At 39.9% G+C, this 26,380-nt stretch overlaps 1 protein-coding gene across 1 annotated transcript in view; it reads right to left on the bottom strand.

Moving 5' to 3' along the window:
- LOC134350439 (F-box only protein 11) overlaps positions 1–26,380 on the bottom strand; it is a 146,415-nt gene that overhangs the window by 49,607 nt on the left and 70,428 nt on the right. The window contains exons 3-7 of the mRNA XM_063055635.1: positions 19,036–19,117; positions 9,907–10,051; positions 6,012–6,141; positions 2,170–2,253; positions 1,959–2,091 (exon numbers count right to left, since the gene is read on the bottom strand). Coding sequence (XP_062911705.1) covers positions 1,959–2,091; positions 2,170–2,253; positions 6,012–6,141; positions 9,907–10,051; positions 19,036–19,117 — 574 coding nt within the window. The remainder of the gene's footprint in view (positions 1–1,958; positions 2,092–2,169; positions 2,254–6,011; positions 6,142–9,906; positions 10,052–19,035; positions 19,118–26,380) is intronic.

Below are 26,380 nucleotides of genomic sequence, written 5' to 3'. Positions count from 1 at the left end.
CAGCGAAAGGTGCAAAAGCCAGCATCTGTGATGGTATGGGGGTGCATCAGTGCCCACGGCATGGGTGAGTTGCATGTATGTGAAGGTACCATTGACTCTGAGGCATATATTAGGATTTTAGAGAGACATATGCTGTCATCAAGGCGACGTCTCTTCCCAGGACGTCCATGCTTATTTCAGCAGGACAATGCCAGACCACATTCTGCACGGGCTACAACAGCGTGGCTTTGTAGACACAGAGTGCGTGTGCTTGATTGGCCTGCTGCCAGTCCAGATCTGTCTCCTATTGAAAATGTATGGCGCATCATGAAGAGGAGAATCAGACAACGGGGACCACGGACTGTTGAGCAGCTGAAGTCTTATATCAAGCGAGAATGGACAAAATTTCCAATTGCAAATCTACTACAATTAGTATCCTCAGTTCCAAAACGATTAAAAAGTGTTATTAAAAGGAAAGGTAATGTAACACAATGGTAAACATGCCTCTGTCTCAACTTTTGTTGACTGTGTTGCAGGCATCAAATTCTAAATTTGTGTATGTTTACAAAATACAATTAAGTTGGTCAGTAAAACTATTGAAAATCTTTTCTTTGTACTTTTGTCAATTAAATAAAGGTTCACGTGAATTAACATATCACAGATTTCTGTTTTTATTGCATTTTGGAAAATATCCCAACTTTTCTGGAAATGGGGTGTGTAATAGGAAATGTAAGTTACACTGTTTGATAGGGTATTCTTATACAAGTATCAATAGAAGAGCTTGTCTTGTTTGTTTCCAAAGCAAATCACTGAATTGGGCTCCTACTGTGAGCCTGCAATCACTGTCTTTGATAAACTAATTCAGTTCTCTGTGCATATTTTATTTTCCCACATAAATTCACAGTAAAGCAAATTTTTATCCCACATCTCCAATTTTTTTGCCACAGGTTTATGAATTCTTGAGAAGCAAATTTCTGTTACGACAGTTCAGGTAACACAGGTTGGAGGCAAGACTGTAAGATATAGAAGCAGAAGTAGGTCATTCGGCCCACTGAGTCTGCCCCACTATTCAATTATAGGCTGATCCAATTCTTCCAGTCATCCTCACTCCCCTGTCTTCTCCCCATACCCTTTGATGCCCTGGCTATTCAAGAACCTATCTTTGCCTTAAGTACACCCAATGGCTTGGCCTCCACAGCCGCTCGTGGCAACAAATTCCACAGATTTACCACCCTCTGACAAAAGTAATTTCTCTGCATCTCTCTTCACATCCTTCAATCCTGAAGTCGTGCCCTCTTGTCCTAGACTTCCTTACCATGGGAAATAACTTTAATCTGTTCAGGCCTTTTAACATTTGGAATGTACAGACTGTACATTCATTCCATTCAAACCATTTAGATTTACTTATTCTAAATTTGTTCAAATAAAACTCCTTCTAAGTTTATTTGAAATTGTCATTATTTCACCATGACTGAACATTTCAGTCTTGAAATCTTCTCACAAAATTGCATAAGTCTTTTGTTTCTCTGCTCTAGTCTTCTAGCTTTTTTCTCCTTTACCTTGGTTAAAACTGAAAACTGATTAGGAACTCAGCAGTACACAAACAACAAAAATTCTGCAGATGCTGGAAATTCAAGCAACACATCAAAATTGCTGGTGAACGCAGCAGGCCAGGGAGCACTTCTAGGAAGAGGCACAGTCGACGTTTCAGGCCAAGACCCTTCGTCAGGACTAACGAAGTCCTGACGAAGGGTCTCGGCCTGAAATGTCGACTGTGCCTCTTCCTAGAGATGCTGCCTGGCCTGCTGTGTTCACCAGCAACTTTGAGGAACTCAGCAGTATTTCACTTTAAACATAAAACCATATATCATGAAGAGGAAACTCAACCTAACTTGCACATTAGATTGAGTTTCCCCTCCCTGCTGCCAATAACACAACTTACTATATTTGATGCTATTTTGCTGTTTTGCCATATTTACCTGCACCAATCATAGTTATAGGGGATTCGATATAGATCCATTCATCAGTGTATGTACCAGAGTGTACAAAGATAAGGCCGTCAAAGTGTGCTTCCTGAACACCTCCCAAGGCATCTTCAATTGTATCATAATACTATAAGGAAACAAATATTACTTAGCTCAAATATTACAATTTTTACGGTGAAAATTCCAAGAAAGAGACAATTCTTACCAACATATTTTCTCTTCCTTTATATCTTGCAGGGCTACTGTAGAAGTGTTCTGCAAATCCAGGCTTTACATGAGCACCTTTGTACTAAAATGCAAAGTGAAATTACAGCAAAATGTGAAAGTATAACATTATTTAAATATTAAATGAAATAGAATTTCAGTTAAAAGTCAGAACTCTGCTCAAAACAAATACTTCCTATAATGGTATCTACTATACTGCTAATTATCTACAAAGAAAGCAAACCAATAAACAAATGAAGGTGTTTAATACTTTAGCAAAAACTTCTAAGTAAATGTTAGCAGTACGTGCAAGAATTTGCTACAGATTTACATCAGAGCTGATTATGATGAATAAATTAGAACCATTTTGCTGCTATCCCCATATCTTAATGCATACCAGAGCTCTCCAGCAGACTAAAAATCAAGGGCATCAAATGACATTCAAAGAGCAGGATGAATAAAGTAAATGACATAATAAATGATAATTAATAAAATATGGTATCAAAAGTGGCATAGAAATATCTTTATCAAACCCACAAAGCAATAACCAACACAGCTGTGACCAGAGACTAATCCAGACATCAGAAGGAGGGGATTTCACACAGGTCCACTGCCCAAGTAGAAAAGTCAGCAGCGGGTCACTACAGTGAAAAAGAGCTTTGACCAGCAACCAATCTGGGCATTGGAAGTTTTAGGAGGAGGGGATTTCACTCAGGTCCACTGACTGAGTAAAAATGGCAGCAGCAGGTCACTATAGCAAAAAAGAGTTTTGACCAGCTCCCAATTGGCATTTGGGATTGATTAACAAGAAAACATTAAAGGAAGGCAGGGGCACAAGCGCAGCGGCCATCATCTAAGTGGACAGAGTCAGAGTGGTGATCTTGAGGCTTTAGCTCTTTGAGGCTTCTGGGAAGAGAGGCTTCAGTCAGAGAAAACAAAGGAAAGAAAAGCTCTAAGTTGGTTTTTTTCCCTTCCTTCTTTATTTCTGCTCAGCTGGGACAGTAGAGATGCCAGGCAGGGTTGTGGAATGCTCATCTTGTGGGATCTGGAAAGGCAAGGAGACCTCCAGTATCCCTGACAACCACAGGTGCATCCAGGTGCAGCTTCTAACAAACCACGTTAAGCAGTTAGAGCTGGAACTGGATGAACTCCAGATCATTCAGGAGGCTGAAGAAGTGACAGATAAGACATAGAGAAAAGTAGATACACCCAAGATGCAGGATAGAGACGACTGTGTGACAGTCAAGAAGGGGAAAGGGGTTAAGGAACCAGTGCAGAATAACCCTGTGGCCATCAACATATATATCACTTTGGATACTGTTGGGAGGGAGTTAACCTAACAGTCACAGTGGTTGGGTTTCTGGCATTGAGTCTGGTTCCGCAACTCAGAAGGGAAGAAGAGGTGCACTTTGGTAATTGGGGATTCATTCGTTAGGGGAATAGACAGCAGATTCGGTGGAAGAGAACGAGATTCCCGTAAAGTATGTTGCCTTTCAGATGGCAGGGATATCTCAGATCGAGTCCTCAGCATTCTTAAGTGGGAGGGTGAACAGCTAGAAGTCATGGTCCATGTAAGTACCAATGACATGGGTAGGACAAGTGATGAGGTTCTGCACAGGGAGTTCAGGGTGTTAGGAGCCAAGTTAAAGGACAGAACCTTCAGGGTTGTGATCTCAGGACTGCTACCTGTGCCATATGCTAGTGAGGCCAGAACTACGAAGATTGTACAGTTTAATACATGGCCAAGGAATTAGTGTAGGAGGGAGGGGATAAGATCTTTGGATCATTGGCCTCTCTTCCAGGGAAGATGCAACCCGTACAGGCGGGACGGTTTGCACCTGAACTGGGTGGGGCGGGGGAGGAACTAATACCCTAGCACGAAGATGGTTTGTTAAACTAGAGTTGCAGGGGTTGGGAAACAGAGTGCCAGAACAGTTAACAGAGAGGTTATGGAGGCAGATGTCGGTAATATCTCAGACAAAGGTAGAAACCAAAAGGTTGAGCCATGTGCAACTCATGTCCTAAGCTGCATATATTTCAATGTAAGAAATATCGTAGGAAAGGCAGTAGATGAGTAGCTGGCTTACAAAACAGGGGCAATGTGTAGTGAGGAGAGGCTGTTGATGGAGCAAAATTGCAGTCAACATGATCATTTGCAACATAAAAGGCAGACAAAATTGCAAGGGGTAAATACAGGACTGAAAGTATTACATTTGAATGTGCACAGTATATGGAATAAGGTAGATGACACTGTAGAAGAGTTACAGATTGGCATGTATGATGCTGTAGGCATCATTGAATCATGACCGAAAGTTGATTATAGCTGAAAGCTCAAAGTCCAAGGATACAAATTGTATCCAAAGGACAGACAGACAGGCAGAGAGCTTTCTCTGTTGGTAAAAAATGAAATCAAATTATTAGAAAGAGGTGACAAAGGGTTCAACCACTGTAGATAGAACTAGAGAACTGCAAAGGTAAAAACACCCTGATGGGAGTTGTATACAGACCCCCAAACAGTAGTTAAGGATATGGGCTACAAATTACAACAAGAGATAGAAAATGCATGCCAAAAGGGCAATGTTACAATAGTCATGGGTAGATGGGAAAAACAATTTGGTGCTTGATTCCAAGAGGGGGATTTTCTAGAATGCCTACAAGATGGGTTTTTAGAGCAGCTTGTGGTTGAGCCCACTAGGGAATCAGCTACTGTGGATTGAGTGTTGTGCAATGAATCAGAATTGATTAGAGAGCTTAAGGTAAAAATACCCTTAGGAGCAGGTGATCATAATATGATCAAATTCCCCCTGAAATTTGAGAAGGAGAAGCTAAAGTCAGATGCACCAGATCCTTTTTCCCACACTTTGAGTATTGTGAGCAGTTTTGGCCCCTTATCTTAGGGAGGATGGGTTGAAATTGGAAAGGGTTCAAAGGGGGTTCACAAAAACTATTCCAGGATTGAATGGTTTGTCATGTGAAGAGTGTTTGATGGCTCTGGGCCTGTATTCACTGGAATTAAGAAGAATGAGGAGTGACACCATTGAAACCTATTGAATGGTGAAAGGCCTTGATTGTGGATGTGGAGATAATATTTCTGATGGTGGGAGAGTAAGACCAGAGGACACGGCCTCAGAATGGAGGGGTATCCTTTTAGAATGGAGATGAGGAGGAATTTCTTTAGCTAGAGAGTTGTGAATCTGCGGAATTCTTTGCCACAGGCAGCTGTGGAGGCCAAGTCTCATGTATATTTAAGGCAGAGGTTGATAGATTATTGATTGGTCAAGGCATGAAAAGATACGGAAAGAAGACAAGAGATTGGGGCTGAAAGGAAAATTGGATCAGTCATGATGAAATGATGGAGCAAACTTGATAAGCCAAATGGCCCAATTCTTCTCCTACATCTTATGATCTTATGGTCTAAAGCCAGGCTATTTTAGTGGACATTGAATAAAAACAGTAATTCTTGAACTACTCAGCTAGTCAAAGTATAGATAATATTTCAAGGCATAGTCAACAGTTAAGAAAGTGCACTTATTTTCTTGTGCCCTTATTCTTTCACTTTACTGTAGTAGACTCACACTTACGTGGGAGAAAGAAGTTGATTCCTATTTACCTAGTGAATATTTTTCATTAACTTGAAGAAAAATTAAAGCACGTCTCCCCTTGCAAAATCACTCACAGCACAAACAGCATTTATAATTATTCAGAGATGTCAACTTGGAGCCCACACAGTTCTACTCTTAATTCATCTTTACCGCACCCCCCCAGAAAGTAAATTTCAACTATCAATTAAAAACAGCTCTCATTTCAAAATAAAGATTCAGAAAAGAATTAATAATTTCTTACCAATTGCTGAAAGCTCTCTTTCCATGGATTTGGATGTTCACATTCTTCAGGATTAATTTGATAAAATTTGCCTGGCTCTGGATGCATCATTGGTCGGCTGTATTCAAACACCTCCATATATAACCGTTTCCTGGAAACAGATTTATGCTATAACTTAAACTTTATGTGTGACATCATTGAAAATGTGAAATATACCCCAAAACAAAGCCAAGGAATGAAACAAACATCGAATTTCCTGCAAACTGGATGCTTTTCCAATTACTTTCAGACCCAAAGTCATTAAAAAAGGATGTACAACATACATTGAAGTATTTCTCCAGTAATGCAAGTCTAGCTACACTTTCTTCTGATATGCACACTTTTTCTACATTTTTTAAAATGCAGAATTATTCAACTTAGATGGTACAATTACACTTCAGAGTAAAATGTAAGAGACCACGGATACTGGTCCCTTAAATGATACTCCAAGCAAAACAAAATGTGCCCAGATATTAAAACATCATCACTGACCTAAGGTTTCAACCATAAGAGATAAAAAAAGAGACCAATCAGCAAAGAAAAACTGACAGCATGGAAACCAAAACACTTGGCAGTCTAAATTTCTCCCACTAACTATAGAGATAAATGAAATGCCTTCACCAAGAAGGGAGAAAGACAAAAGAGAGGAAATTATAGGCCAGTTAGCCCAACCTCAGTGGTTGGGAAAGTGTTGCCTGAGTCCATTATTAAGGATACGGTTTTGGGATACTTGAAGACCTGTAAAATAAGTCAAAGTCAGCATGGTTCTTGTAAAGAGAAATCCTGTCTGACAAATCTGTTAGAATTCTTCAAGGAAGTAACAAGCAGGATGGACAAAGGAGAGGTAGTGAATGTCATTTACTTGGATTTTCAGAAGGCACTTGATGACGTGCCTCACATGAGTCTGCATAACAAGATAAAATCCTATGGTGTTACAGGAAATATACTGGCATGGATAGGGAAATGGCAGGAGACAGCAGGTGGGAATAAAGGAGGCCTTTTCTGGTTGACTGCCTATGACTAGTGATGTTCCTCAGGGATCAGTATTGGGACCACTACTTTTCACATTTTTTGTCAATGATTTAGATAGTGGAATTGATGGCTTTGTGGCAAAGTTTGTGAATGATATGAAGATAGGTGGAAGGGTAGGTAATGCTGAGGAAGCAAAGCAATTGCAGCAGGACTTTGACAAATTGGAAGAATGGGCAAAAAAAAATGACAGATGGAATACAGTGTTAGGAAATGCATGATAACGCATTTTGGTAAAAGCAACAATAGTGCAGGCTATTATCCAAATCGGGAGAAAATTCAAACATCAGAGGACTTGGGAGTCTTCGTGCAAGATTCCCAGAAGGTTAATTCACAGGTTGAGTCTGTGGTAAAGGAGGCAAATCCACTGTTGGCATTTGTTTCAAGGGGAATAGAGGAGATAATGCTGATGCTTTACAAGACACGTCAGGCTGCACTTGGGAGTACTGTCAACAATTCTGGGCCCCTTATCTCAGAAAGGATGGATAGTCATTGGTGAGAATCCAGAAGAGGTTCACAAGGATGATTCCAGGAATGAAGGGGTTAACATATGAGAAGCATCTGGCAGCTTTGGCCCTCTAGTCACTGGAACTTAGAAGAAATGTGTGGGGATCTAATTGAAACCTACAGAATGTTGAAAGGACTAGATAAGGTGGATGTGGAGAATTATGCAGAATTAGAGGGCACAGCCTCAAAATTGAGGGGCAACCTTTTAGAACAGAAGCAAGGAGAATTTTTTTTAGCCAAAGAGTAATGAATCTGTAGAATGCTCTCCCAGAGACTGCTGTGGAGGCCAAGTCTGTGGATATATTTAAAACGAAAGTCGATAGATTCCTGACTGGTCAGGGCATCAAGGATATGGTGAGGGCAGGTGTATGAGATTGAAAAGGGTCTGGGATCAACCATGATGAAATGGCAGAGCAGACTCAATGGGCTGAATGGCCTAATTATGCTCCCATGTCTTATGGCCAAAATCTACATCTTCAAAATTCAGCATTCCCTACTACATATGTATCCCTACTTCCCAATTGTTTTTAAGAGCAAACTAAACACCCATAGGGCATTCACAAGTAGAAACTTTCAACCCCAAATATGCTAAAAACCCTTTGGATCATCCCCACCTTCCATTTACAAGGCAAAGATCTATCAGTGTTAACCACTAAATGCTAAGTATTGTGGTTAGATTACTGAAAAAAACACCATGGCTAGTGAGGGAAATGGCAGATGGAGTTTAACCTGGACAGTGTGAAGTGTCGCACTTTGGAAGAACAAATGTAAAAAGACAGTACACTGTTAATTACAGTGAGGAATTGAGTTCAAGAGTCAGTAAGTTCTGCTGCATCTTTATAAAACTCGAGTTCAGCTGCATCTGGGGTACTGCATTCAATATTGGTCATCGCATTATAGGAAGGAAGTTGAGCCTCTGAAGAAGGCGCAGAGGAGGTTTATCAGGATGCTGTGTGGATTAGAGGGCATCTGTTACAAGGACTGGTTGGACAAACTTGAGTTGCTTTCAGTGGAGTAGTGGAGACTGAGGAGAGATCTGATAGTGGTTTAAAAGATTATGAGAGGCATAAACACAGTAGATACCTGGTACCTTTTTCCTTCTGGTTGAACTGTATACCACCAGAAGGCATGCATTTAAGGCGAGAGGGCATAAATTCAAAGGAGCAGTGAGGGGCAAGTTTTTTTTTAAAACATGGACAGCAGTGGATGCCTGAGGTGGTGGTGCAGACAAACATGTTAGCGGCTTTCAAAAGACTCTGACAGGCACGTGAATGTATAGGGAATGGAAGGATATGGACATTGTATAAGCAGAATGGAATAGTTTAGTTAGACGTGTTGATTACTAATTTAATTACCTCAGCACAACATTGTGGGCAAAAGAGTCTGTTCCTGTGCAGTACTCTATGTTCAGAGTCCAAATTCTACCATAGCAACTAGGAAATTTAAATTTGTTATTTAAACAATCTAGTACCATAGCTTAACAGCAATAACAATCTACAAATTTAAACTCACATTTTGGTTTACATAGTTTTTTGTCCCCCTCTGTATAGAAAGCAAACCAATTTCATAAAAATCTTATTTTGCACTAATGCTTCAAATCACCAAATCTTAAAAAGACTTTAGTCACTCTAACTCTGAAAAGAATCTAGCAAAATCAAACGTTTCAATAAACACTGACCAAATGATGCAGACATTAATAACATTTTAATAATAAATTTAGCTTGTGAAGGTGGCTTCTCAAGGTGATAAAGCTAGGACCCAAATCCAAAATAGTGAAACAGCAGAAATTGAAAGTGGCCATTTATGTCGCAAACATATTTTACTGTGAATAAAATCAACATTGAAAACTTTTGCTTTGTCAACTGCAATGAATAGAAGTACAGTTCAAAGGCAGAGAAGAATAAAATGGATTTTAAAAGGCTGAACCAAAACAAAATATTTGAACAATTTTATTAAACAAAGTTCTGAATTCTATTGTTGCTAAAAACAAATGAAAATCTGCTTTAACTTTGTAGATTAATACACAATTTTAGGTAAGCACTGTAAAACTTGCCTATAAGCAATTTAAAGTAAACTTTGCAAAGATTGCAAAATCCACTCATTTCAAACTTCACTAGCTGTGGTCTATATACAGTAGTTTTTTTGGAAACCATTAACTAACAATAAACTAGTTGCTCATGCAACATGACATATTGTCTAAGAAAAATTACAACATTATCTGCCAGATGTGCAATAATAAAAATGTCTATGTCCATAATCAAGACTTCTTCTTTAAAATTTACAGAAAGGACTGAAAACAAATTTTAAGAGTTTAGCAGCTATATCATCAAAACCTACTCACCACAAAATTGGATCATTAGCTAGTTCACTAAAGCGTTTACACACACAAGCTGCTCTACAAAGGTCCTGTTCAAGAAGGTATGAGAAGATCTTCATTACCACTTCATCTGGTAATTTTACTTGAAGGTATTGTTCTGCTGGCGATGCTATTAAAGGATGAAATTTAGAACAGAAAACATAATTAGAAACAATATTCATTTCAAAACTGGCTGATTTATACATTCAGATGAACCATATTTCTATTTTTAACAACTTTTTAATCTTCATTTTCTATTTATCCTCAAGGATAAGCCCATAAGTTTTACTTACAAGATTTACTCAAGTTTATAGCAGGTACATGAGACATTATCTTTAAAAAATCTGAAAACAAACACATAAAGCTTTATATTACAGATTATTGATATCTGAGAAATATTTGATGAAAACACCAAAGCTGGCTTAAACACACACACCATCCTATTTCTCTAACATTTTCTGAATACTTTTTAAATCTATGGTGAGTTAGAGAGAGTGAATGTATTTTTTTAAAGAATATTTATAGCACTTTCTAACAACTGATTGACAGTAGTGTTTTTACAGGGAAAATACTACTTTCTGTATGACTCAAGTACAATCAAATGAAAGGATAAATATCTCTCCAAAGCTTCTTTCAAAGTTAGCCAGTAGTATATGAACTGAAGGACAGAGAAAATCAGCATCTCCATAGTGTAGTTAATTGCCTGCCCATAAGTACAAGTGTTTTTATCCAGTTAATCCAAAATCAACAATCCCAATTCATTTTTATTGATGTCAAGGCAGAGAATTAGTACTTGAATTTTTGTATTTCCATCTGAGAGCACTTCAAGCCTTAATTTGACATTTCATAAAAAGTAAGGCAAAATAAGCTTTGGATTCATTTTTGATGACTATTCTAGAGGTCTAGAACCGTATTTTTCAAAAAGGCAAAACAACAACTGCGTAATAATAATGGGAAAAATGAAATACAGGTAACAGTAACATTTTCAAAATTAATTTTTGTAAAATTCTGTACTTTACAAATTGCTGACATTTACTCGCCCTCAGCTCAAAAGGGAAATCTGACAGTGTGCGAGAGAAAAAAGAAAAACCCAAAATAGGCAAAAATTAAAGCGACATCATTCAGTCCCTTCACTCAGTAACAAGGTAAAGTATGACACAGCAATGTCACGGGGTGTGGCGGGAAATACTGTTTAATTTTAAAAAGCCTCCAAAGAACAAAAAAAAATAAGCACCACAAGAAAAATATATGGATCAGTTACTTCCACTATTTTTCTGGAGAAACATGAATGGCTTTAACAACTTAACCTCAGTATCCTGTGGAAAAATTACCATTGTGAAATAGGTTGCAAAAAAAAAGTTAATAACAATTGTTAAAAAAAGAAAAGTACAGTACAAACTTAAAAAGACATGAAGTAGCACCTGGGATTGAGAAACTTGAAATCAGATCATTCCAACTGAATAAGAAAAACAAACTCTGAGATGAAGAGGAGAATTTGCTCTGAGATGCTCAGAAGTTAACATCAAGAGCCGACTAAAATTGATGTGAAATTCAGCCACTAAATAAAAGATTTAATGGAATATTTGTAGTTTTAGAAACTAAGGTAGATATTATAAATGTTAGTAGGTTATTACTAGTTAAGATAAATATGGCCATGTAGCATCAGATGTCCAGGGTAAACAATGAACAGAAAGGAAGAAACCAGTGATAATTCGGACCACTATCACCATAACAACTGCCAGAAGAGGAAGATGTCAGCAGTATACTGGCCACTCAAGGGTGTCAGGGAAGAGAAGTGTGCGCAGTCACAATTACGACAGAGAAAGTACTCAGGAAGCTGAATAGTCTAAGGGTAGATAAATTTCCCGGACCAGATGGCATGCACCCTCGTGTTCTGAAGGAAGTAGCTGTGGAGATTGCGGAGGCATTATAGATTCTGGCATAGTTCCGGAGGACTGGAAGGTGGCAAATGTAACTCTGCTATTTAATAAGGGGGCAAGGAAGCAAAAAGGAAATTATAGACCTGTTAGCTTGACATCGGTAGTTGGGAAGTTGTTGGGAGTCGATTGTCAAGGATGAGGTTACGGAGTACCTGGAGGCATCTGACAAGATAGGCAGAACTCAGCATGGTTTCCTTAAAGGAAAATCCTGCCTGACAAACCTATTGCAATTTTTTGTGGAAATGACAAGTAGGCTAGACAAGGGAGATGCAGTGGATGTTGTGTATTTGGATTTTCAGAAGGCCTTTGACAAGATGCCGCACGTGAGGCTGCTAAACAAGATAAGAGCCCATGGAATTATAGGAAAGTTACATACGTGGATAGCGTGTTGGCTGATCGGCAGGAAACAGAGAGTGGGAATAAAGGGATCCCATTCTGGTTGGCTACCAGTTACCAGTGGTGTTCCACAGGGGCCCGTGTTGGGGCTGCTCCTTTTTACGTTGTACATCAACGATTTGGATTATGGAATAGATGGCTTTGTGGCTAAGTTTGCTGATAATACAAAGATAGGTGGAGGGGCTGGTAGTGCTGAGGAAACAGAGAGTTTGCAGAGAGACTTGGATAGATTGGGAGAATGGGCAAAGAAGTGGCAAATGAAATACAATGTTGGAAAGTGTATGGTTATGCACTTTGGTAGAAAAAATAAACAGGCAGACTATTATTTAAATGGGGAGAGAATTCAAAGTTCTAAGATGCAGCGGGACTTGGGAGTCCTCGTGCAGGATACCCTTAAGATTAACCTCCAGGTTGAGTCGGTGGTGAAGAAGGTAAATGTAATGTTGACATTCATTTCTAGAGGAATAGAGTATAGGAGCAGGGATGTGATGTTGAGGCTCTATAAGGCACTGGTAAGACCTCACTTGGAGTACTGTGTACAGTTTTGGGCTCCTTATTTAAGAAAGGATGTGCTGACGTTGGAGAGGGTTCAGAGAAGATTCACTAGAATGATTCTGGGAATGAAAGGGTTAACATATGAGGAACGTTTGACTGCTCTTGGACTGTACTCCTTGGAGTTTAGAAGAACGAGGGGAGACCTCATAGAAACATTTCGAATGTTGAAAGGCATAGACAGAGTGGATGTGGTAAAGTTGTTTCCCATGGTGGGGGAGTCTAGTACAAGAGGGCATGACTTTAAGGATTGAAGGGCGCCCATTCAGAACAGAGATAAGACGACATTTTTTTAGCCAGAGGGTGGTGAATCTGTGGAATTTGTTGCCACGGGCGGCAGTGGAGGTCAAGTCATTGGGTGTATTTAAGGCAGAGATTGATAGGTATCTGAGTAGCCAGGGCAACAAAGGTTATGGTGAGAAGCGGGGGAGTGGGACTAAATGGGAGAATGGATCAGCTCATGATAAAATGGCAAAGCAGACTCCATGGTCCGAATGGCCGACTTCTGCTCCTTTGTCTTATGGTCTTAAGGACTAAGAGCTTGTTTCAGACAGATTATGCTTAACAAAAGATAATTTAGCAAAATACTTGAAAATAATGTACAAATAAATAGATGACATCAGGCCAACAAATAACAGGGGCATTAAAATTGACATGGGAGAATTGGCTTAGAGACAAAGACGGATGAGTGAAATAATTTAGTTTAACATTCGTATTAACCAAAAGGAAAAGGGAAGTGGTCGATGCAGGCTCAGTTATGATAGTTAAGAGAAGTTTTGATAGGTACATGGATGGCTATGGTCTGGGTGCAAGTAAATAGGACTTGGCAGAAGACCAGGTCAGCATAGACTAATTGGGCTAAAGGACCTGTTCCTGTGCTGTAGTACTCGATAACTGCTAAAACATAGCTCTTATTCCTTGGAAGATATGAAATGAAGCAATATAGAAGAGCCGAGGTTGGAGATAAAACTAGAGAAATAACTAGACAAATTAATATGGACATAAATAGTGCAAACATGATAATGTGGTGCATTTCTAAAGCAAATAAATGGAAAACTTGTAAGGCAGAGTTAATACATAGAACCTTGGTTAAACCGAGACAACTGTATAATTCTAGCAGCCAAAAGATATTGAAGAAACATAGGGAATAAAGATTTACAAGCACATAACAGTATTCAAACACAATTATCAATATTTATCTACCATCAGTGGGGTGGGGTTCAGAAACCTGAAGAGACACACTCAGCATTTTAAGAGCGGCTTCTTCCCCTTTGCCATCAGATTTCTGAACAGTCCATTAATCCATGAACACTACCTTGCTATTCCTCTTGCGCACTTTTTATCTATATTTTAAGTGTCTTTTTTCTAAACTGTTTTACACTGTACTATTGCACAAAGCAGCAAATTTATCAATATATGTCAAAACCAGATAAAGATTAAAGCTATAGAGTAATGATACTTTCATTGTTATTGGGTCCAGACAGCATGGATACACCGTACATTAAACACCCTGTTGGTGTGGTGGTAGAGGCAGATACCTTAGGAGGATTTAAGAAACTTTTAAGAAGTGGACGATAGAAAAATGGAAGGCTTTGTAGGACAAAAGTGTCAGATTGATCTTAGTTAATACATAGTTGCAAGAAAATGTTTGTGTTTCTCTTTGCAATTACCTAACTTCCTGCATTAATTACTCATAAAATGTGTTCTGATCTTCATCTAATTCACAATAATAGACAAGCACAATCAGCCTAAACTAATAACACACAACTGTACTTTACATGTCTTTATTGAACACATTGTTTAATCATCCACAGGCCAGGCTGGAAAAAGTATAAAAGGTAGAACTTCCTTTAGCAGCAAAAATCTCCACCGAACATTTCTTGTAGCTGCTGATCAGACTTGCACAATGGCGAGAAGGAATTTTAGACCATTCCTCCATACAAAACTGTTCCAGTTCAACAATATTTCTGGGATACCTTGCATGAACATGGCAAGCCTTGGCCCTAAGCATCAAAGCAGCCCCAAACCATGATGTCCCTTCCACCATGCTTCACAGTTGTGATGAGTTTTTCGTGCTGGTGTGCACTGCTCTTTTTCCTCCAAACATAGAGGTGTGCATTTCTGCCAAAAAGATCAACACTTGACTCATCTGTCCAGACCATTGCCCCAGAAGTGTTGTGGAAGATCCAGGTGGTCTTTTGCAAACTTGATAGGTGCAGCATGTTTTTTTTTTGCAGAGCAGTGGAGTCCTCAGTGATGACCTTCCATGAACACTACTCTTGATCAGTGTTTTTCTTATAATGGACACATAAACAAATATTAGTAAGTTCTAAAGAATTCTGCAGGTCTTTTGCTGTTACCCTTGGGTTCATTTTCACTTCCTTGAGCATTGCACATTGTGCTCTTGGTGTAATCTTTGCAGAATGCCCACTCCTAGGGAGAGTAGTAACAGTACTGAATTTCCTCCATTTGTAGACAATTTATCTTACTGTGGACTGATGAACACTCAGGTCTTTAGAAATGTTTCATAGCCTTTTCCAGCTTCATGCATCTCTACAATTCTTCTTCTAAGGTCCTCTGAAAGTTGTTTTGATCGAGGCATGGAGCACATAAACAGATCTTTCTTGAGAAGAGCAGGCTCTGCCGTAATTTGATTTTGTGTCTTTTTTTGGAGGGGAAGGCACCTCTAATCTCATCTCATTGATTGTAACATCTGACTCCAAATAGCTTTTGCAGAAGGCATTACCCCAAAGGTTCATATATTTTTTTGAACCTGGACTCTGATTGTTTAAATAGTTTACTGAATATTGATGAGAATGCTTATAATTGTTTGTGTTATTAGTTTATGCAAATTGTATTTGTCTATTGTGACTCAGATGAAGATCAGACCACACTTTGAGTAATTAATGCAGAAAACTAGGTAATTGAAAAGGTCTCATAAACGTTTTCTTGCAACTATGTATATATAAATAAATCACCACAGATATGGTATAGTTTATTTAAAATCTGCTTTTAAAATTCAACCTAAAGATAAAAAATAATGAGGTCTGAAATAACTTGACCACTAAGAGATGCAACTCAAAATTAGAAAATTGTAGAGGCCAGTCCATTTACTCTTCCTTCATGCAATATTTGGGAATTATAAAAGAACTGTTGGATACCAAACATAAGCTTACTTTTAAGCCATGTTTTACATGTGCAACATAAAATACAAGAGTTTTTTACAGCATTGACTGATGCAAATTAAATATCTGTTTTTCCAACAGTCTGGAGTCATGGACTACAAGATGCTATCTGACCTGCAGAGTTTCTCCATACCTTTTTATCCTCCAGATCACTGCATCTGCAGTCTCTAGTGTCTCCAAGAATCAATGGCACTGAGCTAACTAATTAACTGACAGAGGGCTAGATAACTGCAGCTGTTTTTGATAAATTCACCATTAATCCTTCCTTATTCAGCCAGCTTTGGAAGACGAAATCTCCAAGGGGCACTTCAGAATTTATGCTCCAAATTCTGGATTTCACGACATACGTTAGCGATAATAAACCCAATTCTGATGATGCATCAAACGATAATTCTTCAGCATTTTCTCCACCAACTAGGTTCAATGTCAATCAAATCATTCAACAGGATTGAGTTCAGAATTCATACAACTTGAAATTATAATTGTCTACCTTCTGATGTCTAGCAGACAAAATGGCTACATCAAAATGTAGTCAGTCAGTCAGTGGATGCCGTCCCGAATCCAGGGTTGGCAGCTATGCACCTCCATCTTCTTCGATCTTGCGCTCTTTTTCTGGCCTCAGCATAACTCAACCCAGTCCATTGCCTCACATTATCGTACCAAGTGGTTCGCTGTCTTCCTCTTTCCAACATCCCTTCCAATAACAATTTCTGCAGTCCACCACCTCTTAACCAGTGACCGGCATATTCCAGCTTCCTTTTCTGCACATTCTTCAGCAACTCCTTTTCTCTCCTCGCTCTCAACACTTCCATATTACTGACCTTCATCACCCATCTAATTTTCTGCATTCTCCTTAAACACCACATTTCAAATGCCTCCAGTCATCGTTGCGCTTCCTTGCACAAGGTCCACAATTTGACTCCATACAACAGATCGCTCCAGACGTAGCATTTCCAAATTCTACAACGCAGCCCAAAGTCCAACCTCTTGCCACACAGCACGTCACTCAGGCTCCAGAACGTTGATCTTGCAATCTCAATTCTTCGTCTAATTTCTGTATCACATTTCCCATCCTCTGTGACCATCTGTCCCAAATACACAAACTTCTTGACTTGTTCTATGCCTACGCTGTTAATTTTGATACTGATTTTGGGGACTTGTTTCTTTTGTGATACTACCATCATCTTCGTCTTTGCAGCATTTATTTTCATTCCAAATCGTTCACCTTCAGCATTTATCTTATCTACTATTCTGAGTAACTCATCCTCAGTCTCGGCTAACAACACTGCATACCTTAAGTTGTTCACCATCACTCCACCAATTTGGACACCAGCTTCATCATTCAACACCCTGAAGATTACCTCTGGTAAATGTTAAGTGATAAAGGGGAGATAATGCAGCCCTGGTGAACCCCTTTTTGGATCTCAACTTCCGGTGAATTCCCACCCCTAGTTCTTATTACTACCTTCTGATGCCAGTACAGACTCGCAATCAGTCGAACATCTTTCCCATCCAGCCCCAAACAGTTCAGGCAATTGACCAGCTGTTCATGATTGACTCGGTCAAAAGTGTCTTCGTAATCCAGGAAGCACATGTAAATATCTTTTTTTTTCTAGACCTCATTCCACAATCATTTGTAAATTGAAAATCCCTTCACGGGTACCCTTACCCGGTATAAATCCGCTCTGGCACTCAATAATTTCATTAAAAACTTTCCTTTTTATTCTGCTTAGAAGTATTAATAACAAGATCTTGGCGGCGTGACTTACAAGAGTTCTAAAGTCTGAGCATTTCGTGCTCTTACTTTTCTTTGGGATCATGACAAACTCTGACACCACAAAATCTGCTGGCCACTTTCCTGTTGAGTAGATTGTATTGCAAAGCCTCGTGATCTCCTCAACCTCTGAGTCGCCAAGGCATTTCAACATTTCGGCTGTAATACCATCTACACCACAGGCTTTACCAGTTTTTAAACTTTCCAATGACTGCTCTTACTTCCGCTACCAAAATTTCCGGACCTTCCTTGTTCTTCTCACTCGTTTGATCATTTCTAGCATTGTAGTACAATTCCCTAATGCATTCCATCTATCTACTTTCCACCTTGTCATTCTCAAAGAGTATGTTCCCATCCTTGTCTTGAATAATGCCAGTCCTTGATTGTTTCTTGTTCCTGTTGGTCATCCCTGCAATCTCCCTGTGCATATCCCTTGAATGATGCAACATGTCCATGGCCTCTATCTTTTCACACTGTTTGATAAACCACTGTTCTTTAGCTTTTGCACATTCTGCTTTTATTTGTTGGTCCAATTCCTTGTACTTAGATGTGTCCTTCTTGTGCTTCCTTCTCTCTTCCATGAGATTCAGAATGTGATCCGTCATCCAGGCTTGTTTAGCTACATGCCTTCTTTTGGGGAGACATTCTTCAGCTGCTATTTGCATACAGTCCTTCAGGTTTGACCACGTTATCTGCTGGCTGCTCCATGTCTTCTACTCTCAGTCCTTTAAACCTATTTTGTACCGCTGCAGAAAATCTTTCACTATACTCATTCTTCTTCAGTAAGTCCATATCCAGCCTAGCTTTCTTGGTTGCAGCCTTAATCTTTGTCTTTAGTGCAATCTTCACCCTAACAACCACCGAGTTGTGATCCGAGCCTATATCGGCCCCTGGATAAGTCTTGGCCATCCTAATACTTCTCCTGAAGCATTTGCTCACTGCAATACAGTCAATTTGTCTCCTTCCAGTATCCCCAGGCTTCTTCCAAGTGTATAATTTTTGTTTGGGTAATTCAAACCATGTGCTTGCTACCATCAGCTCATACTGTTCACAAAATTGTATAAATCTTCCCCCTCTTTCATTTCTCTCATCTAAGCCATACTGACCAATGATATCCTTGTATTTCACGTTGCCTACTCTAGCATTCAAATCTCCCATAACGAAAAGTACATCAGAGCTCTTTGCATTTCTACGTCCTCAAAGCAGATTCTACGTCCTCATACGTCCTCAATCACTTATGCTATTTTCAAGTTTTGCATTTACTTACCTGGAAGATCCTGCAACTTTCCCGAGACTCTTGCACGTTTTGCTCTATGACCAAAATTGTCTGAGGTTGATGTGGAAGCACCCTACGAGATAAAAAAATGCACACAAGATGATTTTCCTAATTCAAAACAAATTGCCACTGCAATCATACAAGGAAATTATTCTTAAGATACAGTAGATTCAAGAAATTGGGACACACTGGGACCAGTACATTTTGGCCCAATTACCTTCAAACAATGCTCTCAACAACTGCATCCTCCAAATCTTCATTTTCATTGTAACATTCAAGATAATTGTCAATGCCTTAAAATTCTTTAGTTCTTAATTTGTTGAGTAAATAAATATTTATTAACTTAATATTCCTGGATTTAATTGCTTCAGGTGTGATAGAATCGGAGGGACAAGAGGGGGAAGTATTGCATTGCTTGTCAGAGAAAATATTACAGCGGTGCTCTGGCAGGATAGATTAGAGGGCTCGTCTAGGGAGGCTATATGGGTGGAATTGAGGAATGGGAAAGGTGTAGTAACACTTATAGGGGTGTATTATAGACTACCAAATGGGGAGCGAGAAACGGAGGAGCAAATTTGTAAGGAGATAGCAGATATTTGTAGTAAACACAAGGTTGTGATTGTGGGAGATTTTAATTTTCCACACATAGACTGGGAAGCCCATACTGTAAAAGGGCTGGATGGTTTGGAGTTTGTAAAATGTGTGCAGGATAGATTTTTGCAGCAATACATAGAGGTACCAACTAGAGAAGAGGCAGTGTTGGATCTCCTGTCAGGGAATGAGATAGATCAGGTGATGGAGGTTTGTGTTGGGGAGCATTTTGGGTCCAGTGATCACAATGCCATTAGTTTAAATACAATTATGGAGAAGGGTAGGTCTGGATCCAGGGTTGAGATTTTTGATTGGAGAAAGGCTAACTTTAAGGAGATGCGAAAGGATTTAGAAGGAGTGGATTGGGACAATTTGTTTTATGGGAAGAATGTAATAGAGAAATGGAGGTCATTTAAAAGTGAAATTTTGAAGGTACAGAATCTTTATGTTCCTGTTAGGTTGAAAAGAGAGGTTAAAAGTTTGAGTGAGCCATGGTTTTCATGGGATATTGGAAATTTGGTTCGAAAAAAGAGAGATATCTACAATAAATATAGGCAGCTTGGAGTAAATGAGGTGCTGGAGGAATATAAAGAATGTAAAAAAGAATCTTAAGAAAGAAATTAGGAAAGCTAAAAGAAGATACGAGGTTGCTTTGGCAAGTAAAGTGAAAATAAATCCCAAGGTTTTCTACAGTTATATTAATAGCAGAAGGACAGTGAGAGATAAAATTGGTCCCTTAGAGAATCAGAGTGGACAGCTATGTGTGGAGCCAAAAAAGATGGGGGGAGATTCTGAACAATTTCTTTTCTTCGGTATTCATGAAGGAGAAGGATATTGAATTGTGTAAGATATGGGAAACAGGTAGGGAAGTTATGGAAATGATGATGATTAAAGAAGAGGAAGTACTGGCTCTCTTAAGGAATCCACGGACCTTGAGGGAAGTTAGTGTGGAAATAGCAGGGGCTCTGACAGAAATATTTCGTATGTCATTAGAAACAGAGTTGGTGCCGGAGGGTTGGCGTATTGCTCATGTTGTTCCATTGTTTAAAAAGGGTCCTAAGAGTAAACCTAGCAATTATCGGCCTGTGAGTTTGACGTCAGTGGTGGGTAAATTGATGGAAAGTATTCTTAGAGATGGTACATATAATTATCTGGATAGACAGGGTCTGATTAGGAACAGTCAACATGGATTTGTGCGTGGAAGGTCATGTTTGACAAATCTTAGTGAATTTTTTGATGAGGTTACTAGGAAAGTTGATGAGGGTAAAGCAGTGGATGTTGTCATTATGGACCAGTAAGGCCTTTGACAAGGTTCCACATGGAAGGTTAAATCGTTAGGCATTAATATCGAAGTAGTAAAATGGATTCAGCAGTGGTTGGATGGGAGACGCCAGAGAGCAGTGGTGGATAACTGTTTGTCAGTTTGGAGGCCGGTGACTAGTGGTGTGCCTCGGGGATCTGTACTGGGTCCAATGTTGTTTGTCATATACATTAATGATCTGGATGATGGGGTGGTAAATTGGATTAGTAAGTATACAGATGATACTAAGATAGGTGGAGTTGTGGATAATGAAGTAGGTTTTCAAAGCTTGCAGAGAGATTTAGGCCAGTTAGAAGAGTGGGCTGAAAGATGGCAGATGGAGTTTAATGCTGATAAATGTAAGGTGCTACATTTTGGCAGGACTAATCAAAATAGGACATACATGGTAAATGGTAGGGCATTGAAGAATGCAGTAGAACAGAGGGATCTAGGAATAATGGTGCACAGTTCCCTGAAGGTGGAATCTCATGTGGATAGGGTGGTGAAGAAAGCTTTTGGTATGCTGGCCTTTATTAATCAGAGCATTGAGTATAGGAGTTGGGATGTAATGTTGAAATTGTACAAGGCATTGGTGAGGCCAAATTTGGAGTACTGTGTACAGTTTTAGTCACCGAATTATAGGAACAATGTCAACAAAATAAAGACAGTATAGAGAAGATTTACTAGAATGTTACCTGGGTTTCATCACCTAAGTTACAGAGAAAGGCTGAACAAGTTGGGTCTTTATTCTTTGGAACTTAGAAGGTTGAGGGGGGACTTGATAGAGGTATTTAAAATTATGAGGGGAATAGATAGAGTTGACGTGGATAGGCTTTTTCCCATTGAGAGTAGGGGAGATTCAAACAAGAGGACATGAGTTGAGAGTTAAAGGGCAAAAGTTTAGGGGTAACATCAGGAGGAACTTCTTTACTCAAAGAGTGGTAGCTGGGTGGAATGAGCTTCCAGCAGAAGTGATTGAGGCAGGTTTGACATTGTCGTTTAAAGTTAAATTGGACAGCTATATGGAAAGGAATGGAATGGAGGGTTATGGGCTGAGTGCGGGTTGGTGGGACTAGGTGAGAGTAAGAGTTCGGCAGCACAGACTAGAAGGGCTGAGATGGCCTGTTTCTGTGCTGTAATTGTTATATGGTTATATGCAGTAGTGAAATCCTTTCATTTTCATTCCCAGCCATTTCTGGGATCTCCAAGCCTGAATGCTTGAAACTATGCTGAGCAAAATAGTTCTGAAATGTCTTACTATTTATTACTCGCCAACTATCAGTGACAAAAATCATTTTTCTTTTTGGAACACCCACACATCTGAGTTTAAAACAAAACCATTTGCAGATGAAAATGACGTAGTCTATATAGCACAATCAAACCTGATTTTTAAAAATTCTTTAACTGAACAAAGAGAAGGCAAAACAATTTCAATGTGTGGCAGCTGTACATTAATCTAATGACACTTGAATTTATGCTGGCCTTCATTCTTAATTACATTCTTAACTGCTAATTTTTTAGAAAATATATTTTAAGTAAAATGTTTTGGTTTTATTTCCACCTTACAACACCAACTAACACCATCCTATTGCAGCCTTACAACTCTTGTCTCTTGCTTCCCTCGGTGTTGCGTATTGATAATTTCTATACTGAATTTTCTTTTCCATAAAATATATTCTAGCTACATTTGTACATAAATAAGAGTGCATTTAAAGTCAAGGTTATAACTCTTCATAACCATTATTAGCTTTGCTCACTAATAGATTATCTTTTGGTTTCTGCTGGGAACAATGGTCCCTCGGGGATGTGCAGATAGAGACAGTGAGATGGTACCACTAGAAGGGAAGAACAACGACAGGGAGTTCAATTATCATTGGGACATGGAGGATTGTCTTTTGCCATAGATGCAATTACAGGGTAACAATAACTTCTCCCTGGAATCAGAGTCAAGCATGTCACCAAACGACTGAAAACCAACCTAATAGAGGAGGATAAAGTTGTGTGCACCATCAATACCAATAATGTTGGTCCAAAAAGGGATAAAATATTGTTCACATATTTTAGCGAGCTAGGAACAAGATTAAAAAGCAGGAATTTAAATGTGGCTATCTCGTTGAGATAAAAGGGGCAAAGGAGCAAATGTACAGGGAAGATGATACACGTTGAAGGGCTTCAGATTTTTCTGAAGCGAGTGGGAGCTGTACCAATCTGTCAGGTTATATCTCAGCTAGATGGGGACTAATATCCTCACAAGAGATGTCACAGGTATAGAGGATGAAGAGTGACATGAAAAAAAGGCTTTACTTTTCACACAGCTTCTAGGAGGAATCTGAAATGCACTCCTGCAGATATGGTGACGGCAGGGCCCATTTTGGCCTCTCAGAACAAATTGTATAAACAGATGGTAAAGAAATATTTGCAAGATCACAGACTGGATAGAAGTATGCAGCTTGGGTGATTCACTCTGTCCTTCTACTGAACCGAAAAGCTCAGAGATATTTCAAGTTTAGCAAGGACAGAAAAAGGGAAAAGGAGGCAGTTAAGGCTATAAATAAAGGACGAGGTCAGGACAGTAGTGAGAAACAAACTGGATGAGCAGATGACATGTATATTTGGAAACCATAAAAGGGCAGAAAATGTTCGTGATAATTAGAGACGACCAATTATAACACAGCATAAAAAAATTAGAGGAGCACATAATGGAAAATTCTGTAGTTATGAGAGGCTTTAACTCACATCCCCTTCAACAATGGGTATACCACTTTAGATACTGTTGGGGGGGGGGGCAATGACCTTACAGAGGAAAATCGCAGTGGTCAGGTCTCTGCACTGAGTCTGGTTCTGTGACTCAGAAGGGAAGTGGGGAGAAGAAGCAATCTGTGGTGACTGAGCTTCGGGAACAGAAGGAGGTTCTGTGGACAAGGATGACATTTCCAGATGGTACGTTTTTTCCAGGGTGTCAAGGTCCAGACATCTCATATTGAGTCCTCAGCATTCTTAACTGGGAGGATGAGCAGCCAGAAGATGTTGGTACCAATGACATAGGTAGGCCAAGAGTGACAAGATTCTGCAAAGTCAGTTTAGGGAGTTAGGTGCTAAATTAAAGGGCAGTACCTCCGGCGTTGTTATCAAAGGATTACTGTCTGTGTCACGTGCTAGTGAGCTACTGTAGGAGGGAGGGTATCAGATTTTTCGATCATTGGTCCCTTTTCCAGGGAAGGTGGGACCTATACAGAAGAGACAGAGACTGTTTGCATCTAAACTGGAGGGAGACTAATATCCCAGTGGGAAGGTTTGCTAGTGCTGCATGAGGTGGGGCAGGGGGTGGGGAGAGGTAGGACATTTAAACTAGAGATGCAGGCGGATGGTGACCAGAATGCCAAAACAGACAGTGGAGATGTTGTAGAAACAGATGTTATTAAGACCACAAAGTCATAATCAAAAGCTTGAGCATGTTGTGACTAATGTCCAGAGCTCCATATATTTCAATGCAAGTAGTATTGCAGGAAAGACAGATGAGCTCAGGGTATGGATCAACACATGGAATTATGATATTGTAGCCATTAGTGAGACTTGGTTGCAGGATGGGCAGGACCGGCAGCTCAATATTCCAGGATTCCGTTGTTTTAAATGCATCAGAGCAGGATAGGCATTACAAGACAGGGAAAATATCATGCCAGTACTCAGTCCAGGCAGACTGGAGAACTCATCTAGTGAGGCATTATGGGTGGAACTGAGGAATAAGAAAGGTATGACCACATCAATTGGGTAATATCACATACCACCCAACAGTCTGCGAAATTTAGAGTCAGTATAGAGTCATAGAAAATTACAGAACAGAAACAGGCCCATTGAAACTGCTTACTCCCATTGACCTGCACCAGGACCATAGCCTCCATATCCCTACTATCCATGGAGCTATCCAAACTTCTCTTACATGTTGAAATTGAGCTCGCATGCCCCACTTGTGTTGGCAGCTTGTTCCACATTCTCACAATCTTCTAAGTGAAAAAGCTTCCCCTCATGTTCTGCTTAAACCTTTCACCCTTAACCTATGACCTCTAATTGTCCTACCCACCATTCCCCACTTTGACATTTTACCTCTTCTCAACTGCCTACTTCTCCCTAGGTCCCCTTCTCCTTCCCTTTCTCCTATTGTCCACTCTCCTCTCCTATCAGATTCTTTCTTCTCCAGCCCTTCATCTTTCCCACCCATGTGCCTTCACCTATTACCTTCCAGCTGACCTCTTTCCCCTCCCCCCCACCAACTTTTAACTCAGGCATCTTGCCCTTCCTTCTCAGTCCAAAAGAGGGGTCTCTGCATAAAACATCACCTGTTTACTCTTTTCCATATATGCTGCCTGACCTTCTGAGTTCCCCATCATTTTGTGTGCGCTGCTTTGAATTTCCCAGCATCTGCTGATTTTTTTTGCCCCAATAGAAAATATCTGCTTATTTTTATCCTATCTATACCCCTCATCCATCTTTCCTAATAGCTTAGGTCTTCCAGTCCTGGCAACATCCTTGTAAATTTTCTCTGTACTCTTTCAAACTTCCTTCCATCTTTTCTGTAGGTGGGTGACCAAAATTACACACGCTACTCCAAATTCAGCCTCACTAATGCCTTATACAACTTCAATATAACATCCCATCTCCTGGACTCAATACTTTGATTTATAAAGGCCAAGGTGCCAAAAGCTTTTTTTATGACTCCGCCTTTCCTAAACACATCTGACAAAATCTATCCCATCTAGTCCGTTTTATAGCATGGAATTCCCGGTCAATATGTGGAAAGCTAAAATCACCTACTAAAACAACATCATGTCCTTGTAACTGCCTGCTATATCTCTACAAATTGTCAGGGAAGGGAAGGGATCAGCTCAGCTAGTAGAGGGCACCCCCGTGGCCAGCTCCTTCAGTAATTGTTACCTCATTTTGGATGCTGTTGGTGGGGGGGGGAGGGGGTGACCTGACAGATGACGACCACAGTGATCGGGTCTCTGGCACTGAGCCTCGTTCTGTGGTGCAGAAGGGGAAGAGGAAGATGAGGAATGCAGTAGTCATAGGGGATTCCATAATGAGGGAAACAGACAGAAGGTTCTGTCAGCCAGATAGAGATACCAGCATGTTGTCTCCCAGGTGCTAGGGTACGAGATGTCTCGGACTGTGTGCAGAATATTCTGAAGGGAAAGAGTGAACAGCCAGAAGTCTTGGTATACATTGGTACCAATGACATAGGTAGAAAAAGGGAGGAGGTCCTGAAGAGAGAATTCAGGGAGCTGGGTAGGAAGCTGAAAAGCAGGACCTCCAGGGTAGTAATCTCAGGATTGCTGCCAGCGCAACGTGCTAACAAGAATAGCATGATCAGGCATATTAATGCGTGACTGAGAAACTGGTTAGGGGGCAGGGCTTCCGATTCCTGGATCATTGGGGCCTCTTCTGGGG

This window comes from Mobula hypostoma, chromosome 8 (genome assembly GCF_963921235.1).
Source record: "Mobula hypostoma chromosome 8, sMobHyp1.1, whole genome shotgun sequence".
Classification (NCBI taxonomy): domain Eukaryota; kingdom Metazoa; phylum Chordata; class Chondrichthyes; order Myliobatiformes; family Myliobatidae; genus Mobula; species Mobula hypostoma.
This window is presented reverse-complemented; position numbering and strand designations above follow the sequence as displayed.